Source organism: Nuphar pumila, chromosome 9 (assembly GCF_984573655.1).
Source record: "Nuphar pumila chromosome 9, dmNupPumi1.hap1.1, whole genome shotgun sequence".
NCBI lineage: Eukaryota > Viridiplantae > Streptophyta > Magnoliopsida > Nymphaeales > Nymphaeaceae > Nuphar > Nuphar pumila.
The window spans coordinates 5,142,576-5,163,774 of NC_143257.1; the positions used below are offsets into that span (position 1 = coordinate 5,142,576).

The 21,199-nt window shown below is 36.1% G+C and overlaps 1 protein-coding gene across 3 annotated transcripts in view; it reads left to right on the forward strand.

Annotated features, from left to right (window-relative positions):
- The window catches only part of LOC149828280 (E3 ubiquitin-protein ligase PRT6-like), a 151,680-nt gene extending 133,801 nt beyond the window's left edge, over positions 1-17,879 (forward strand). For 2 of the 3 annotated variants that reach the window (XM_090017490.1, XM_090017492.1), the window contains 4 exons: positions 780-848; positions 948-1,055; positions 1,227-1,369; positions 17,456-17,879. In XM_090017490.1, the coding sequence (XP_089873616.1) occupies positions 780-848; positions 948-1,022 (144 nt within the window). In that variant the 3' untranslated portion in view covers positions 1,023-1,055; positions 1,227-1,369; positions 17,456-17,879. Of the gene's footprint in view, positions 1-779; positions 849-947; positions 1,056-1,187; positions 1,370-17,455 lie in introns of all 3 variants that reach the window. The other variant, XM_090017491.1, reaches the window with a different exon arrangement.
- Positions 17,880-21,199: the final 3,320 nt, after the last annotated feature.

The following is a 21,199-nucleotide window of genomic DNA, read 5'->3' on the forward strand; positions in this document are numbered from 1 at the left end:
GAAATCTTATTAACTTGTGTGTTCAATTTCTTTGGATCCAGTGCAAATAGCTTGCATGTTCAATAGTATACTTGATTGCATTTGATATTAAATTCAATGGTGCATGTAAAAAATATGCTCCCTTATTACAAAGTCAATGAAAAAATAGTCTGAGGAGGTTTCAGGTATTCAACTACTCACGGATCCCCTAAGGAAAGTGGTAACCTTCTTAACCATATGGTATGCGTGAAATCGGAGGAAAATACGAAAGAGGAAGAAGTAAATGAAAAGATATAAGGGGACACGATACAGGGGGCCAAAATGGAGAATCTGTGACAGATTTTTGTTCAGTGGATTGATTTCTTAATGTTCCTTGTGCTGATTCAAACTACTTGGGGAACTGATTATGACATACTATCTAACCTTATGGTATTTCTTGTTACATATTTATTAGGGTAATGTGTAACATCCTTAAAGTTGGCACATGCTTTTATTTTAACTTTTAGTTGATCTTTCTGCCCCCATGCCTCCTGCCTTCATCGTCCAACCTAAATCAGCCGCCCCCCTGAAGATGATTGTAAAGCTTGTCTGTTGCTTTTGTGCATTTGATGTATCACATGGTGTTGTAATCTTGTTATGAGTTTTGACCCAATTTTAAGTTTTCTTTTGACCTTTTATTTTGGTTTTAAAAGGAAAGTGTCCTTAAAAGATGGTAACGTCTTGTATTTTTAAATTTTTATCTTCTGCATTGTGATTTATGGGAATTATTGAAGGTCCTCTTTTTCTTGTCCCAATTGCAGGATACTGATTTATTAAGAGGAAAGCCACTGTATCTGAATGAAGAGCGCTATGCAGCACTGACCTATCTGGTTAGTATTATTATAGAAATGTTTACATCTTGTAGTTTCTCATGGGAGTTTATTCTTTTGATATTTAGCTGCATTAAATTAACAACCAGGTGTTGTCAGGTTGTTTCACATGGTCTTGACTGGAGCTCTGAAGTGCTTAGGCAGACAACTGTTGAATCTCTATTTGATCTTTAGAATATAGTATCCTACTGCCAGCAACACTTTCAGGTCAGGCTCGAAAGAGTTCAACTTGGTTAGGTTGACCTTCCTTTTTCACATTATATGCAAAATGAAGTCGATGCCTGAATTATATCATCAATGCACTTTTTTTCTTTCATTTCATGTATGGAATTGAAACAGCTCCATATTTTAGTTCTAATGTTCTGCATAAACCTTCAGAAGATAACAAAGAGCTGGAAGGCAGCATAGCCCTTCCTTCAAGTCAGACAGATATATGATTTTCATATGATAGCTGCACAAGGTGGCAGAACAGGAGAAAGGGGAGAGGGTTTTTTTCATCTCTTATATGTTTGACTATTCAGGTTTGTATTTTCTTTCCTGTTAGTTTAAATATTTGATATTTCTCGAAGTCTTGTGGCAAGAGCGCTCCTACAGCAGCCTATGTAGGATTTTAACTTTATTACTAAAATAAAATAAGCATCATCAATTCATCATCACCCGAACCCAGGCCCTGCTGCGCGAGTCTGTGTTCACTTGATCCCAAATGAAGAGGGGAAGAAGAGAAGAAGAATAGGAGAAGGGGAGAGAGAGTGGAGAGGGTTATCGTGCCCAAACCCTTCTTCTTTTTAGCGTTTTTAATACTAGAGAAAAGGACAAAAATGGACTTGGTTAACATTGACCGAGTCCATTTTTGTCAAACCCTCACCTGAGGTGTGTTGACCACACCTGGTGCGGCAACACCTGTGTCCTGCCTCATCGGATGTCGCATTTGCACTCACAGTGTGTGTTTTAGGCTATATGAAGTGTCCATGTGACATAGACTATATGATCTGGCGATATTTTAAACATATCACATTTTTAAAAAAAAAAAATTTGCTTGTTTGAAGTCATGAATATCATGATAATTTCAAAATATGACAGGACATTAATAACATTATATATATATATATTTATGTATATATTTATGTATATATTTATGTATCTGTATCCCCATTTCCTAATTTTAGGGAACTCACATCGTGTACCAAGTGTGGTTTGCGTCATGTCTTGTACCAGTATCCTTATCTATGACATAACCCAGAATATCATTTGAAAGAGGTAAAGGTGAAACACCTATTCGTGGTAGAATTGGAGAGCTCATGGGTGGAGATGACGAAAATATATTGAAGCATACTCATTATTGCAAGATGAAACATACTAAGGAGAACATTGGAATCTTGTTGTGAGACCCAACTATCTGGCGAATAAAGCCTTCCATTTGTTTATCTTGGAGAGTTTTCAAAATGAGAGTGTTGAAGGTGAAAGTGAAGTACTAGGAAGCTCGAAGAAGATTGAAGAGTTGGGAGAGATTTACGTCCACTTCCTCCATGGCAACCATAACATACTTCTCTCACACCATGCAGGGTAGTTGCACTTACTTTCTAGAGGGATGTATTCTCGGTATATGTTCATTCCTTACTAATAGCTCAATCAAATAATACCATAGTTCCACCAATCCTATACACTTGAAACAATAGCTGTTAAAACCTTCATGTTTTCTGTCCTTAGTATGGCATGTTCCTGCCTTTTCTGTGAACTTACTTTCTATAGCTCGTTACAAAAACCCTGAATTGCTTAGTAACTTTTCTGCTAATCATTGCATCTTTCACGATCTGATGACAGGAAAATATCTTTGGTTGTGGTAGTGAGAGCAAAGAGCTTTACATTCTTCATGAACCTTGGGTCACGATATCAGTGAGACAGAATTTTATCCTCAATTTTGGCAGATGCTTAATTGTGGCATGATAAATTAGGATATTTATCATTGTAAAAAATGAAAAATAGTGTCATTAGGATAAGGGATGAGTTTATATTAAAATATAAAGTGTGTTAAAGGGTGAAGCATGATCCTGTTAAATCATATGTATGTAATTTCCTTTTCGAGTCAGGGGTATTTTGATCTTTTCCCCTTGTAATAAAATATCCGCTAAGGATAATAGTTTTAGTAGTTTTATTTTTATTTTTCCTTTTTTTGTCCTTTATTAAAAGACTAGGGGCTCTTTGGGCATTAGCCCAAAGAGTCGTTGGGGGTGCCCAACGGTCATAAATATGACCGTTGGGAGCTCCCAACGACTCTTTGGAGCTCCCAACAGCCCCTCCTACTTGGGGTTCTTTGTGTATAAATAGGGGTTAAAACCCCCTTGTTCTCAATGCTTGTGTTAAGCATTTGATGAATAATATCCTATATTTTTACTCTTGTTATTGTCTTATTGGCTTTTGTTTAGTTCCATAGTTGATTTGTGCATGTGCATGTGCACATGTGTAAGTGTGATCTTGTAAGCCCTTGGTGGCTAGTATTTTTGCTTTCGCGTATTTTATTATATAGTATCAGAGTCATTGTGCTCTTGGACTTGTGGAAAGTTGCTATCAAGTGTTTATATTCATGACAAAGTTTTTTAAAATTGTGCTCTCATTCTCTCATTTCCTCTCTCTCCTCATCATTGGAGATCAAAATAGACCTCTCCTTCAAACTCAATGGAAAAAATACATGATCTGGGCTTCCGCCATGGAGAATGATCTCAAGGGAAAGAAGCTTTGGGGTCAACTCAAGCTCACAAAACTAGGAGAACAAGAAAAGGCTCTGGAGGAAAATGCTCATGTCAAGGCCATTGAGGATCATCATAAGCAAATAAAAGATTGTGAGAGCAACCATGCAAAAATTCTTGCATGGTTCATGAACAATATCAAACTTAAGATATGTGCTAATATTGCTAAATTCTGAAAAATGAATGAAGTTTAGTTTTTCATGAAGGGTATGTATACCCAAAAGGATCTTGCAAGAGCATTTGCAAGAAAAAATTAGAACTACCAAGAAGGGCACTTAAGTATCCAAGATTTTTATAGTGCAAGGGTTCCGAAAAGCAAATGGAGCTTGGTTTTTCATGAAGGGTATGTGCACCTAAGAGGATCTTGCAACAACATTTTTTTTGCAATAAAAAACTAGGACTGCCAAGAAGAGCATTTAAGTATCCAAGATTTTTATAGTGCATTGAATCCCCTATGGGATGAACTTGCACTTTTAGAGCCTAAGTGGGTTGCCATTGAAGATGTGAAACTTAGGCAAAAACAAATGGAACAAGCGAGATTCTTTAAATTTTTCTATTGGCTTCATCCCAAATTTGAGCAAGTTAGATCTCTTATATATAGATCTACTCTTCTCCCTCTTGAAAATGCTATTGCCGAAATTGTCCAAGAAAAAACTCATCTTGTAATGAGTAATAATAATAACTATAATGGTGGAAGAAAAATTAATTTTTGTCATCATTGTAATGAGTCGGGGTGCATTAAACCCACTTGTCCTAAGTTAATATAACCTTCAAGTATAAGGTTACTTCCGTTGAAGAATCTACTCACTAGAAGGATGAATAAAGCAAAAGTGAGGGTGATCTTAAAGACACACTTGGTCAAATTTTCACGGCGCTTCAATAAATTCTTAAAGCCACATCATCTCCATCGGGTGCTGCCATTGCCTCATCCTCTTCACCCGTTTCGTATTCTTTGATTCTTCGGAAGCATCTTTTCATATGCCCCTCATGAGAATGCTTTTTCTGATATATGCACCAATTCAAACATGTTTTATGTTTCTACCGCCAATGGAACCTCTTTGGAAATCAAAAGTATAGAAACTTTTAAAAAATTTCAAAATTTTCTTGTTCCAAAAGTTAGGGTTGTCCCCAAATTAAATTTAATTTTTTTTCGGTCTCTCAAATTGCCGACCATAGATGTGAAATATCTTTCTCATCTAAGGCTTGTGTTGTGCAGGATCTTCGGTCAGAGAAGCGGAATGGGCAAGGCCATAGAACATGAGATCTTTACTTTATGGACACTTTGTCTCTTCCTCTAAAATCTTTTTGTAACTATGTCCAAGATAAGGGTATCGAAACTTGGCATAAAAAACTTGGACATCCAAGCTACTCTAAAATGTATCTTTTTCCTTTTGAAGAAAATTTTTGTAGTGAAAAAGATATAAATTGCAAATATTGTATACTTAGAAAAATGAAATTCATACTGTTTTCAAATAGACATTTGTTTCAACAAAACCTTTTGAATTGGTGCATTCAGATTTATGGGGTCCTTCTCCGGTCATATCTAAAGGTGGTTACTTATATTATGTTATTTTTATTGATGACTTTACTAGATATGTGTAGGTTTATTTTCTTAACTTTAAATTGAATGTTTTTTCTTTTTTTAAAGAATTTCACATCAAAGTTAAAAATCAATTTCAAAGCAATATATCTACTCTTAGATCCAATTCGGTTGGTGAATATCTATCCAATGAATTTCAAAACTATTTAAAACAAAATGGGATTTGCCATCAAAGATCTTGTCCTAAGACACCTCAACAAAACGGACTAGCGGAAAGAAAACATAGACATGATAGAAACGGCTAGCAACTCTACTTATTTCAAAACAAATTGCTGACCATAGATGTGAAATATCTTTCTCATATCAAATATCTGATTTGAGAAAACAAGTTTCAAATCAAGTCCAATAAAGTTAGATAAAAACCTCATAAAATTTTATGCAATCATATACATAATAATATGTCAATTGATGCAAATACATACAATACATGATTTCTTATGATAATTTTTCACAATATTGAATAAGCAAATAACAAATCATGCCTAATATAGGCCCTCTACAGGGTTATGAGGATTGAGAATCTTTCAAAAGATCATAAATCCACCAACGAGAAACAAGTGCACTAAGCTCATCAAATATAAAAAAACTGAATAAGTCTCTTTAAAAAAAAACACATGATAAGAGGTTAGATCTAAATCATAAGTCTACTATGAGACAATTGAAAGCAAGCATGTAAAAATTCATAAAGATCTACATATAGAAATAACATACATAATCATCTCTAATAATGAACCCACATATGTCATGCAAGAAATTTTATCATAACACAACAAATATGAAATTTTAAGAAGCATGATACACCATGAAATGAAACAAAATCCTCCGAAGATGTTCACCAAGAACAACAATGTGGATACTCAAAAAGAGTTACACCAAAACACACATAAGCCACAAAATGAGCTCACACAAAATACCCACTAAAGGGGGGTATTTTTGTCTTTTTATTTTGCGCATTATCCAATAGGAATGTTGTATTTATTTTTATTTCTTTTCTTTCTTTTTCTTTTTTTATTATTTTCTTTTTTATTTTGGTCAAACCTTGGGGGGGCTCCCAACGACTCCTTTGGGAGCCCCCCTAGGTGGCTCCTTTAGTTGTGTATAAATAGGGGTCTTCCCCTTGTATTTTGTGTGGCTTGAGAGTCTCAAGCTTCTCTCCTTTTATTCAATATATTCGTTTTACATGCATTTGTGCATGTTTGCATTATTTTACGCCTTTTGTGTATTTGTTCAAGTGTTCTTTGAGTGACTTTGTGCACATCTTTTGTGAAGTATTAGTGTTTGTATGTGTATTGTCTCTTCGTAGACATTTTTACATTGTATCAAAGCTTGGTCAAAGATCGAAGATCGTGTGATTCTTTGTTTTTCGGGTGCCTCGAAAAATGTGCCTTTGGCTTCTTGGAGATTGGAGTGGGGGCTTCTCTTCCTTCAATATATTAGAAGATTCTTACATTAAGACCAAAAATCTTATTGCAGTACGAGATTTTTTCTCTATTCTCTTCTCTCTAATAGGTGAAAAAGACTCCCATTTCTCTCTTGGTTTTAAACTTAATGGCTCCAACTATCACTTTTGGGCAGGAAATATGGAGGCGCATATTAAAGGAAAAAGGGATTTGGGGCTATGTCTAAGGCTCGATTCCCGAACCGGAGCCTAAGATCACCTTGATGGAGAAAGGAGAAATAAAAATCCTTGAAGAATATTCCAAGAGGCATGAGGAATGGGAAATGAAAATTTTCAAGATTCTTTCTTAGATTTTTTCATCGGTTGAAATTAAGATCAATGCCAATATTATCAAGTTCAAGAAAGCATCAGAAGCTTGGCATTATCTTGAGAAAATGTACACATTAAGAGACTTATCTCACAAGTACTATCTCTAAAAAAGGGCTTTGACCCTTCATCAAAATGAAATGTCCATAAGGGAATATTTTGCGGAATTGTCATCCATATGGGATGAACTCACAATGTTTGATCCTAAATGGAGTGGAGAAGCTATTGAACTTAGGTACAAACAATTGGAAGAGGATCATTTTTTCAATTTTTTGAATGGTCTTAAACCCGAGTTCGAGCAAATTCGGTCTTCTCTCCTCTCTTCTTTTGTTTCTCCTTCGCTTGAAGATATCATTACTAAGCTAAGTGGGAAGGAAACTCGTATGAATTCTAGCAAAAACAATTTGAGTGTTCTTACAACTTCATCTAATGAAGAAAGTGATGCCGTTAATGGTGTTTCAAGGCCGGGAAATAATGTACGAACTTATAAGCCTCCTCACTTCAAAAATCAATATCAAGGATCAAGTGGTCAAGGAGGAAAAAGGGACTACAGCAAACTTGTGTGTCATTTTTGTAAGGAAACAGGGCACATCAAACCTGTTTGCCCTAAATTGAAGAAGTTGCTTGCCATGGCCACCACTTCTCAAAAGAAAGAAAATGTGACTTCCTCAAATGGGCCTCTTTCTCTTCATCAAATCGTGGAAGCACTTCAACTCCCTTCTTAAGGGAGTTGTTTCTGGAGCAGCTACATCTACCTCTCCTTGTCCTTGTAAGACCTCTTGGCTCTTAGACTCGGGTGCTTCCTTTCATATATCCCCCAACATATATTCTTTATCCGATTTTCTAAAACATTCATCACTGTCTTTTGTTTCAACTGCGGATGGCACTTCTCTAGACATTAAAGGCACTGGTAATTTTGAAGAAAAATGGTTTTTTATTCCGAAAATCAAATTTATTCCAAAGTTAAATTTAAACTTGCTTTCTGTCTCTCAACTCTCGGACCATGGATGTGATGTTAAATTCTCATATGATAAATGTTGGATATAGGATCGTCGGTCCGAGAAATTGATTGGGGAAGACTCTAGAAAAGGAGATCTCTACTATGTGGACTTTCTTCAAATTCCAAAAGATTCTTTTTGTAATGCGATGCATCACAAAGATATTAATGTATAGCACAAACGACTTGGTCACCCCAATGTCACAAAAAAAAATTATCTTCCTTTTGCCAAACATTTATGTAAGAAAAATTTTGTTTGTGATGATTGCACACTTGAAAAAATGAGAAGTTTGCCATTTTATCAAAGATCCATGTTTACTACAAAATTGTTTGAACTCATTCACTCGGATGTTTGGGGACCGACACCTGTTATTTCAAAGGGAGGGTTCTCCTATTATGTGATATTTGTAGATGATTTCTCTAGATTTACCTGGATATATTTCCTCAAATATAAACATGAAGTTTTTACAACATTTAAAACTTATCATATGATGATTAAGAATCAATTTGATGGCATGCAAATCTAAAAAAGTTTAGATCTGATTCTGGAGGAGAATATCTCTCAAATGATTTTAAAAGCTATCTTGAGAAATATGGGATAATCCATCAAAAATCATGTCCTAAAACACCCCCAACAAAATGGTTTGGCCGAAAGGAAGCATAGGCACATTATTGAAACAACCAGAACTCTGCTCATTTCCCAAAACATCTCGAAAAGATTTTGGGCCGAAGCGGCTCTTGCATCTGTTTATCTAATCAACTGCCTTCCATCAAAAAAATTGGATAAAGTCTCGCCATTTGAAATTTTGTATAAAAAGGATCCTGATTATAGAATGTTAAGGGTTTTTGGGTGCAAATGCTTTATTCTGACAGTTAAAAATGATAAATTTTCTCCTAAAGTCATTCCATGTGCTTTCCTTGGGTATTTTGAGACCCAAAAAGGATTTCGATGCTATGACGTCAAAAATGATAAATTATGTGTCTAGAAATGTAAGTTTTCTAGAAAATGTTAGTGGATTTGAAATTTCTGAATCTCATGAGTAAAATATGGATTATTCTTTTTTATTTGAGTTTTTATCAAGAAATGATGACATTAGTGATGATGAATTCACACCAAGTGAAAATGAAGTAGAAGAGAATAACCATCCTCCTCAACCTTTCATCTTTCAGGAGGCTGATGATCGAACTTCTAGAGAGCCTGTTGTATACAGACATAGAGACCAAAGCAGTTTTAAAAGTGCTATAGAAAAATATAGTGAGCCTAATGAGACAATAAGTTCTCAAAGAACTGAGAGAAATAGGAGACCTCCCTCTAGGTTCATATCCTATGATTCATTTTCTCCCAAACATAGGGCGTGCCTTAGCACCATTCACTCATATGTTGAGCCCAAAAGTTTTGAAGAAGCCCAAAAGATGGATGAATGGGTAGAAGCCATGGAAAATGAACTAAGGGCTCTTAGGAAAGCCAGAACATGGGAATATTAGTATCTTCCTAAAGGAAAGAAAAGTATAGGATGTAGATGGGTTTTTAAAATCAAAACCAAGAGTGATGGGACTCTTGAGAGATATGAGGCACGTCTAGTTGCTAAGTGATATGGTCAAGAATACGGAGTAGACTGTGATAGAACGTTTGCTCCAGTTGCTCGGATGGTTACCGTTAGATGTCTTATTACCATCGCTTCAATTAAAAAATGGAATATTTATCAAATGGACGTTAAAAATGCTTTTTTAAATGGGGATTTAAATGAAGAAGTTTATATGACTGCTTCTCCTAGCATGGATTGTCCTAATGGTAAGGTTCTCCATTTACAAAAAGCTCTTTATGGTCTAAAACAAGCCTCAAAGCTTGGTATGACCGATTTAACAGTTTAATGATAGAAAATGGATTTATCTCATGTTATACTGACACTGCCTTATTTGTAAAGAAAACTGATGCAGGGATTGTGATCTTGCTTCTATATGTTGATGACATGTTAATCACAGGTGATGATATCAAGGGAATTAAAAAAATTAAGTCTGCACTAACTGAAAATTTTGAAATGTCAGACTTAAGTTTTCTGACATATTTTTTGGGCATTGAAGCCACTTTTTCTCATAGAGGATATTTTTTATCCCAAACTAAGCTTGCTTGTGAGATAATTGACAGGTCAGGCATTACTGATGACAAAATCTGTGAAACACCTGAAGTTGTGGGATCCAAGATGAAAATAGATGATGGGGTTATTTTGGATAATCCTACTCCTTATAGACAACTAGTTAGGTCATTGATGTATCTTAGCATCACTAGACCCGATATATCTCATGCAGTGCACATTACCAGTTAATTCAAACACGCTCCCACGTTTGTGCACATGAGTGCAGTCCTTCAAATCATCAGATATATAAAAGGGATGATAAATAAGGGAGTATTTCTTTCATCATCCTCTGATTTAAATTTAATTGCATATACTGACTCCGATTGGGGAGGTGACTCTAATAACCGTCACTCTACCACTGGTTTCTGTATCTTTTTAGGTGAATCTTTGGTCTCTTGGAGGTGTAAAAAGAAACAGAAGGTCTCCCTGTCTTCCACCAAAGCAGAGTATAGAGCCATGGCCTCCATAACTATGGAAATAGTATGGATTCAGCGTCTGCTAGAAGATATGGGAGTTTATATTCAAGAACCGACAAAGTTATGTTGTGACAATAAGAGTGCGATTTACATTGCCAAAAATCATACATTCCATGAGCGTATGAAGCATATAGAGATGGACTGCCATTATGTTTGGGAAGAATATTTGAAGAAAATCGTCGATCTTCCATATGTGACATCGGAATATCAACTAGCGGATTTCTTCACTAAGGCGCTTTATTCCCCTCGGTTTCATTTTCTTTTGGGCAAACTTGCGGTTATCACACCGTAAGTTTGAGGGGGGGTGCTAAATGTATTCAATTTCGTCATATGTACGTGTGTGTGTGTGTGTGTGTGTGTGTATATATATATATATATATATATATATATATATATATATATATATATATATATATATATATCTTTTCTTTTCTTTTTACCCGAAAAGGGTATTCTTGTAAATTCTTATTTTATGCATACTCCATTTAGAATATGATTGTACTTTTTTTTATTCTTTTATTTTTCTCCTTTTTCTTTTCTTTTCTTTTCTTATTTCTTTTTCATTTTCGTATTTTGGGCCACCTAGGATGGCTCCCAAAGACCGTTGGGGGCTCCCAACGACTCCTTTGGGAGCCCCCTAGGTGGCTCCTTTAGTTGTGTATAAATAGGGGTCTTCCCCTTGTATTTTCTGTGGCTTGAGAGTCTCAAGCTTCTCTCCTTTTATTCAATATATTCGTTTTACATGCATTTGTGCATGTTTGCATTATTTTACGTCTTTTGCGTATTTGTTCAAGTGTTCTTTGAGTGCTTTTGTATACATCTTTTGTGAAGTATTAGTGCTTGTATGCGTATTGTCTCTTCGTAGACATTTTTACAAATAATAGTACGATTTACATTGCCAAGAATCATACTTTTCATGAGCGCACAGAGAGATGGACTGCCATTATGTTCGAGAAGAATATTTGAAGAAGGTTATCGATCTTCCATATATGACATCTGAATATCAACTAGTAGACTTCTTCACCAAGGCGCTTTGTTCCCCCAGATTTAATTTTCTTTTGGGCAAACTTGCGGTCATCACACCATAAGTTTGAGGGGGGGTGTTAAAATGTAGTCCCATATTTGTATAAATATATATATTCATACATATATAGAGAGATACATTTACATATATACCACGTATATATGCAAATGTATCTCTCTATATATATAGTAAATCTTGTAAAATCTGACAAGGGTATTTTTGTCTTTTTATTTTGCGCATATTCCAATAGGAATATGTTGTATTTATTTATATTTCTTTTCTTTCTTTTTCTTTTTTTTATTATTTTCTTTTTTATTTTGGTCAAACCTTGGGGGGGCAATATAGTCGTTGGGCCCCTCCAACGGTCACATTTGTGACCGTTGGAGGGGCTCCAACGACTATGTTGGAGGCCCCTCCAAGGCCTCCTTTTGACTCCTTATAAATAGGGGTATTCCCCCTTTGTTGTATTAAAGCTTGAGAGCTCAAGCATTTCCTTTTTCTAATATATTGTGTCATTTTCATGCCTTTGTGCATGTTCGTATTGTTTTATGCCTATGTGCCTATTAGTTCAAGTGTTCTTTGAGTGCCTTTTGTGCACATCTCTTGTGAGGTTTTATCCCTTGTATGTGTATTCTCATTGAAGACAATTTTACAAACGTGACCCAAAGATTTTAAGGAAGAAACACAAGAAAGTTTTATAGGGATCAAAGTTAATAAAATAAATCAAGAATAATAGAGGAGCAAAAATGCAAATATAAAAAAAACACAGATTTCTGGAAAAACGCAGATTTGAAGGGAACTTGAGAAAGGAGAAAAGATGTGAAGAAGGAGATATACTTGGAGAGAAAATCTGATCTTGAGGATCACAAAGACTTACCAGCTTTGATCTGCATCATTGCTCTGATACCATTTTGGATTTAGGATTCTTGAGTTTCCTGCAAGGAGAGAAGGAAGATAGCAGCAGTTTGAGGCTAAATGCACACGATTCCCTCTCATAGGGAAAATTGTGCCTCTTACTATTCTTTTATAACTATTATAATAAAATACATGCTAGAAATACCCTTGTTTACATATAATACAAAAGAATTCTAATAAGGGGTATTTAAGACACAAGAAGAAATAACAATAAACAACATAGATCCAAAACTCAGCCAACTCACACTAATAATAACCCATAGTTGGTTTGTCTTCACTGTCAACCAATCAAAGCACTTTCATCAAAGGTATAGTTATTCTCAACAACTTGACGCATGAATCCAAGAATTCACTTTTGAATAAAATATCTACAGTTTCTTTGGGCTTTCTTTTTTGTGCACGGGGATATGCATTCTACTCATCTGATGAAAACATTTTTTTTAGTGCAGCTCTATTCTTTACTAGACTTTGCACTATCAAAAAATTTGTAGTAAATCTAGTAACTGCACTACGATTCAACTCAACACCACCAGTGTACTTTCTCATTAGGCTCAAATCTCATGCATGATTGTAAATAAATTTAGTAATTTCTTGGCTGCATTCAACTGTTTGATGTACCTTATCCATGTTGTCGATGTCCTCAACTAAGAGGTCTATGCAATGGGCAACACACAAGGTTTAAAAGAATGACCCAAAAATTTTCGCCAATTCTTTATTGCTGCCCTATAATTTGTTGCATTATCGGTAATAAACTGTACAATGTTTTGAGTTTGAACCTCTTCCACAACTTGGTCAAAAACTCTCAGCAATACATATGTTGTCTTGAGCGTATCAGACAAATCAATTGATTTAAAAAACATAGTTTCTTTGGGGCAAAAGACAAAAAAATTGATCAAGGTCGATTTTTTATATGTTCACTCATCTGCCATGATGCTACACCCAATTTCTCTTCATGATTGCCTCATATCATTATAATATGCCTTCACTTTTTTCACGTTAATATCTAAAACTTTTTCTCTCAAAGCATGATATGAAGGCATTTTATATCCAAGCTCGATACTGGTTATGGCATCTGCCATGGCCTGAAAATAAAACAAATTTACCACATTGAAAGGAATGCAGGCATCATAAAACCATCTCTCAACTGTGACATCCGTTTGCTCAACTAAATGTTGAGGAGTCGTTGCAGTATGAATGTCGGGCTGCACCCTAGGGGTAGTCTTAGGAGGGAAAAAGTTCCTAATAAAGCCTCTATCTCTACCTCTTGGTCCTCGCCTTTTTTCTCCCCTTCCACTTCTTTTTATGCCTATGGTGGCAGTCGCGACACTACTACTGGCACCTGCCACATCTTTTCCCTTCGCTGTCAAACTTTCTGCTTTTGATTCTATGCTATGGGTTGTAGGATTAGAAGGAGCTCATATTTATAATACACATCTTCCTAAGGCTCTGCATACCCCATTTTTGCCTCATTCATCTCTCTTGTTTTTTTTTCTCTCAGATCATCAAGTAATTGCTGACATTGCCTTTTTACGGCATCCGGCAATTTCCTTAACATGCATACTTGCACATTATGATGTGCCCCGGCTAAATGATGCTTTACTACCCAAAAAACTATTTTGGCAATAGTTGTATTTGATTTTTAAGTGGTTTTTACTTGTTACTTGAGTGCACCATTGTCATGTCGAATTTTCTGATGCCATCTTCCCAAAAAACACTCAATAACAAGCAAAGAATAGAGACTTTTTATCTTAACCCGCTTCCTTGAGTAAAAAAAATGGGTGAAAATGTGTTTTTGAGAAAATTGCAAAATCTCTCTCCCTTTGCACAAATCGGCCCCCAAATCCATCTCACGGCTCTTAGGGTGTGTGGGTTACCTTTTAACAGCCTCTTGAGAAATGGAGAAGTCGACCCTCAAGAGGCTTTTAAAACCCAAAACTTAAAAATTGAGTTTTGGGTCATTTTAAAGTGCGCCAGACCCATATTATAACGATATGGGGTGTATCGTACGATACAGCACAATACAAGGGGTGTATCACATGATACACCCGATACAGGTACGATACACACTTGTATCGTGATACAAGTGTGTATTGTATCGTAAACCCCAAAAGTAACGATATGTATCGTACTGTATCGCACGATATGGCACGATACGGACAACCTTGCTATGGATGGTTATAGTCATTGGCTTTGATTGTATGCATTGCACATCTTTGACTTTGTTCTCAGCTTCATTTCTACTCTTGTGCTGTGTAGTGGATATCTTTATATATAAATCTATGTTCTGTTCTTGCTGGCAGAGCCTTAAGGAGTTAACCTGTGATCTTTGATGGTTTAAGGAAGTTTGCTAAGGTGTCCCATCCGTCAGCACACAATGACCTTTTCTATGCTTTAGCACATGCAGTTTATATTACTATAGGGTGTTTGTGCAGTGTTGATGGTTCGTGAATCCTTGTGCTTTGCCTTGAATCTCTAAGGTTACAGCAAAACCTATGACTTATCTTGGTGATTAGTGGCTTAGTTAGACTACCTGGGGGCAAGCCTATCTCTTAGAAGCACCTAGGTGCCTAACCGAGTGCTTCAGTGGAAGGGCACCTTTGATTGGTATTTTATATTTGTTTTTTCATAATGTTTAAGACCTTACCACATGGTTTCCTGATGTGCTTTAAAAAATATAAGTTTTTCAGTTTTTTATTTTATTTCAAATAAGTTTGTTCGTTTAAGACTCTAGGTGATGCAACTAAACATATATTTGTTCAGATGATTTTCAATGTTAGAAATAAAATTATGTTAATTGTTTTGTTCCACTCATGAATAGTGTATATCTTCATAAATTGTGTTGAATATGTATTTTTATTAATGTTAAGAATTTATTATAAATTTTTATTTATTTATTTATTTTGGCTTTTGGTCGTCATTAGGCAGGCTACTCTCGCAGGTGTAGGCTGGGTCTTTTAAGAGACTGGCACCTAGATGCCGACTAATGTTTTTTATTACTTCCGCCAGAGCTGAAGCCACTGATAGTGGGACAATGCGAGCCAATATAGCTCAATATCAGGTCTACTATAGTTCACAAAGATCAAGTAGACAAAACAATGATTATTGAAAGACTAACATACGGAGTCAATGATGCCAGTATTGCAATAACATCAGTGAGAGTTTTCTTAGAGGAATTAAAAATAAGTTGTTTTTATTGGGAAAAGATCTTGCCTAGACTTGGCGATTTTCTTGAATAAAGAATCATAAAAATAAAAAATTCAAGCATTTAACATTACTCAGTTTCTCAAAAAAGAAAAAAGGTTTGTCAGCTTTTTTCAGTAGAACATGATATATATAGGGTTAATCTACCATTAAACCAGTTAGGTTTAACATTAGATGGATTCAACCTTATAGAAATGGCTAAAACATACTAAAAATGACATTTTTTAAAATGCAAGGTTACTTTTTGAGGTAAAAAAGGTAACTTTGATCGCTTCAAAGGTGTTTGACTTTTCAATTCCCTTCAAGTTCAAAAGACCTATAATGCCCAAAAAAGTAACCTTGCATTCTCAAGAATACCATTATTTTAAGGGTGTTTTAGTCATTTTCATAAGGTTGAATCCATCTAATGTTAAACCTAACTATTTTAAAGGTAGATTAACCCATATATATAGAGAGAGAAACTGAAATATGTTTACTAGCAAAACATGTTTGCTGCTATGAACTAGGAATTTTTGACGTTTTTTGTGTGAATCTAACCCTGCAGATGCATTCGGTGTGATCCATTTGCTTGGAATCGACGGTTGGATCATGTATTTTTTATCAAGACGTGATTTTTTATACTTGAATATTTACAAAAATTCTGAGTTGTTTGTTTTCAAGCATTAAAAGATCCTTCTTATACATCGTAATCGGATGATCCAAGAGTCTGTTTTTATAAAACCAAGCATCTAGATCACATTCGTAGGGTGAAATTTTAGAAAAAAAAAACTGAAAATCTCGGTTCATACCAGAAAACATGTTTTGCTTGTAAATATATTCCAGTTACCCTATATATATATATATATATATATATATATATATATATAGAGAGAGAGAGAGAGAGAGACGAAAGTGCTTGCTTGCTTCCTGACTCGTGTTGAGTGATTGTAAGCGAAGTGCCAAGATGCTGCTGTGGTGACATTTATCCATTGAAGTAGGGTGGGCCTCCTTCCCCACCATCCTGGCCTCTTCTTTTGGGATAAGGTTGACCAATGTGGAAGTAGGTTGCTTACCAGCCAAGCAACCAAATGGAGAATCTAGTTGCTGGAAGAGTGTCACGAGGAAACACAGCTGTATATGGAATTTTGCTCCCCCTAGATTTTGTAATATTCAGCTCATCGCTACTTTGATTCAAAAAATAACTGGTAGTTCTCGCTTTTCTCCGGTTTTTGCAACCAACCAGGTGATCTGTCACTCTGATTATCTTCATCCATCCACCCTTGTGTGTGGCTTTCCACATTATTAGATTTTGTAAGGAACATATTGAGTTCCATCTTTATTACCTGTATTTTGGCTTGATTCTCGTGTAATTTGTCCAAAGCATGTATACCTAGCAATACAGATCTTTTCTTAAACATGCACATTTTCTGGTCATGCTGAAATGTTTTTCATCACGGGTTGTAGATACCCGAAGTAGGGAACCTGATAAAGTATGGTATTGCCAACTATGGCCATGGGATTGATCGGCTCAATTAACTTCCCAATTCATGTCTGGTGCAATTTTTATGATTGAGCAGATTGAAAGTAATGTGAGAGCTTTATGATACATGATATGGCCTAGCTTCTTTCTTGCTGTGGTTATTGTGTTGGTTGCACTTGCTTTTTTTTATTCTTCCAATTAATTCATTGTTGTTTATATGATAATCCATGAGTATGAGCAAGCGTGCAATACATTCAGATCTAGCTACTGAACTGTTGTTTTTCTTTATAGTGTACTATAAACCAGAGCAGAGATGGTTTAAGTAGTCCAACTGCCATTTTTTTGCCCATCCCGGCATTATTGTTATGGTGCATATGAGCATGCCCTTCCTGCAATGACTAGAATCTGCCGGCAGTTTTCAGGTCTCTTCAATAAAGGAAAGGCGATATCAGTGTAAAGCATCTCTGTGTTGTACAGTTGTCTGGTGAAAAATCTGTTGTGTAAATTTTTCTAAAGAGTGTGGCATGACTTGTGCTTTTGCTTCAAGTAGAAAGGAATGGGTAAATTGGATTCCTAAGGTAGATCTCATTTAGATGTGACAATGCATGATGTTTATGCTGATGTATGTAAATTTTGGCATCTTATGTAGGTTGCTTCTGTTGTAACTTTCTGTATGTTATGGAATATACAATTGCGCCGGTGGTACCTTTGTTTCATCTTCAGATCTATATCCCATGATCGCAATGAAATTTATAGATGTAGTAATGTACTCCTGGGGAAAAGAAGCAATTTTTGTTTTCTCCTAGTTGAGTTTTTCTTTTTATAATAATTTTCTGCATTTTAAAGATAACTATGGTCTTGGTCAGTGACACTCACAATTAGGGATGTCAAGGGGTCAGGTTTACCCGGATCCAATCCATAGCAAACCCTATAGGGTTTCGTGATAAATAAGACCTGATTAAGACCCGGGTCCAGATATGAAGGTCCAGGTATAGCTTGTGAAATTTTATACCAGACCCGGGCCTGGCCCGAGTTCTGATTAAGACCTGCATTTTTTCAATGTAAAAATGATAAAAAATAGTATTTTACCGGGTATGGCCCAAGTCTGGTTCATGTAGTTCTTATCAGGTCTGTGTATGATTTCTCTTATGGTGGGTCCGATTAGACATGTCTGGACCTGATACCATACCCAAAAATCGGGGTCAGGTCTGGTTTCACCTGGGTCTGAACCAAACCTGACAGTTACACCCTAGTCACAGTGATACTTCAATTTCCTCTGGTCTCATGTACCTTATAAGCTATTATTAATGTGAAATTACACGGCACCCTTTAGGCTTTAGCTATATCTGAATTTTCTTTTGATTTGGAACATGAAAATATAAGATTTTAAGATGCAAACGTTGGAGGGCCCCATAGGGGTTTGGCTTAGTGGGATGTGGCCTGGACTGCTAGTTAGGTCGTCCAGGTTCAAAACCCATGGGCATCACCCCTTAGCCTAGAGATGGTTATGCTGTTAAAGTGCTTCTAGCTTGCTTTGATCGGCAAGTCTGCGAAACCATTTTTTCCCTTTTTGTTTTTTGAGAAATTTTCAAACACACCTAAAGTTAGTTTGGGAACTAATGAAAAACTCCAAATTTTGGATGATTTTAAAAGCATCTAAAATTGTGCACTGTTAATCAAAAACAAACTTCCATCCATTTAACTTAGGTTATCACTAACCCAAAATGAGTTAAGGGAGTTAAATTACTAGTTAACCGTTCTGAGCTTTTAGCCAAGGTTGGTTTTCATGTGTCGCCCCTCTCTGCAAGCCAATGTGTAGCATAGGCCCCTGGGGCAGGGATCCTAGACCGTAGGTATGGTGCGGTGCGGTTTCTTTGGGTTATAAAATTTTAAAAAAGCTCCTGAGCTTTTTTAATTAACCACGATATTTTTTAGGTGTATTTTCAATTTTTTTGAAAATTTTGGTGCCTTTTTTATTAATGCTCAAACTTTGGGTGTGTTTTGGGTTAGGGGGCCGTTTGTTTCACATTGTTTTGACAGGAAATAACTTTGAGACGACTCCTGTTTTTGTTTGGGGTTTGTTTGTTGGGTTGCAGAAGGCCTGTTTCACTCTATGGTTGTTTGAGGAATTCATGAGGGCTATCTTATGAAGGGGACTGCAAACAAACACGAGTGTGAGTCTCACTCATGTTTCTCACATGAAACAAACATACATGTGAGACTGTGATTCACCTTTCTCGGGTGAACATCCTACAATAATATTGTCACATGAAACCCATTTCTCTTTCTCAAGCATGAGAAGAACGTGTTAATTTTTTGGGATAGGCAAATTGGGGTGTGGCTGTTACTTGACACGTCTCAAAATGTTGCTTCATCATTTTGGAGTTTTGCAGAGTTTTGCCCTTACCACAAGTTTACGGGAGTTAGAGCCAAGGGGTTTGTCGTAGTGGGATGGGGCCTAGGCCGTTTGATGGGCAGCCTAGATTCAAATCTCATGGGCTGTGTAAGCCGGAGCTTGGTGACTTCCTTGGGTCGAGGGGTAAGCTCTCGGAGTTTTATGCCGACAGGACAGTGAGCCAGTGTGGCTAGGTCTATGCGCCTGGGGCGGTTTCTCCGTCAAAAAAACAAGTTTATGGGAATTATCCAGAAAACTGATCCATTTGATAAGTTGCAGCATATAACTTAACATGCAATACATTAAGGTTGAGCAGCATGCATCGCACGAGAACTTGCTGCTTCAAAAGTTCATGATTGAGGGAAAAAAATAAGTACCTTTGAGAACACATCAATCGAGATGATGTAGGGCCGTCAATGGTTGGATTTGGGCAGGAAAAAAAAAATCTGATGGAAAAAAAAGAACTGGGTTTAGGAGTATGTTCAGACCCAGCTGAATGCAGGCTCTGTGACAAATATCACGAGATTTATAAAAATCTCACGATAATATCGCGAAAAATTGTTTGAAAGTTTAAAACGGCAATTTCTCGCGAGATTTTCAAAGTGTGATAAATATTGTGAAATTTACATTTTTAACAGATATTTATCCCGAAAACTCCCAAGATTTTTATTTTTAAATGTATTTTATTTATATTTTCTTATAAAAATATTTATATTTATTTTTTATTGCCAAGATTTTGCCAAAAAATGCGAGATTTATCAAAAATTTCAAAATCTCACGAATTTTTGATAGCTGGTATTTTGCCGTTTTTAACTTTTGTCACTATGGATGCAGGTCCTAATTTGGGTCAAATTATATGTTGTGTCCAATACCAGATCCAGTTCATATCGGGTCTCAATTCAAACCACATTTTATATACAAAAACGATTGGGAACTGAACTGAACACATGGTCGGATGTGGGTTGTCCTATATGTACCTGATAAATACTTGAATCCAAACCCAAACCGACAATTGTATGTATGGGCCTAATGACCTCGATCCGACCCATTGGTGGGCCTTATCTTTATTAAGAAAACAAAGAAAAAAATTCATTTGTCAATGTTTGCTAAATATGCCCACAAGGGCTCCGCTCATCTGGTAGGGGCAACTTGTGAATGTCATAAAGTTAACGGGTTGTCACAAGTCTGAAACCCACTGGTGGCATCCCTTGCTGCAAGGTCAAAGCTGGGTGTACACCCCCGGCGGGCAGGGGGGACCTCAAGGGGTTTACCAACTGGAGGGTTTTCCTTGGGCTATCAAAAAAAAAATGCTAAATATGTTCATGCCAAGGTCAGCTCAAATCAAGAGAAACAGCCTAGAAATGCAACTGAGACTGGATGCCAGTAGAGCAGTCAGTGATTTGGGAACCAGAAACAAGAAACTTCAAATTGTTTAATGATTAGCCAACTGGGTTTAGTTTCAGGATTTGGTCAAATTAGCAACTGTTAGTTTACCTGTCACAATGATTCGTTGGACTGGAGGACACTAAATTCGGATTCAACTAGAAAGTTTGTTTTTTTGTTTAAAAAAATGGGACACGACAATGCAGAATTTTTTAATTTTTAATCAATAAAAACTGTTTTTTGAATATTGTAACATT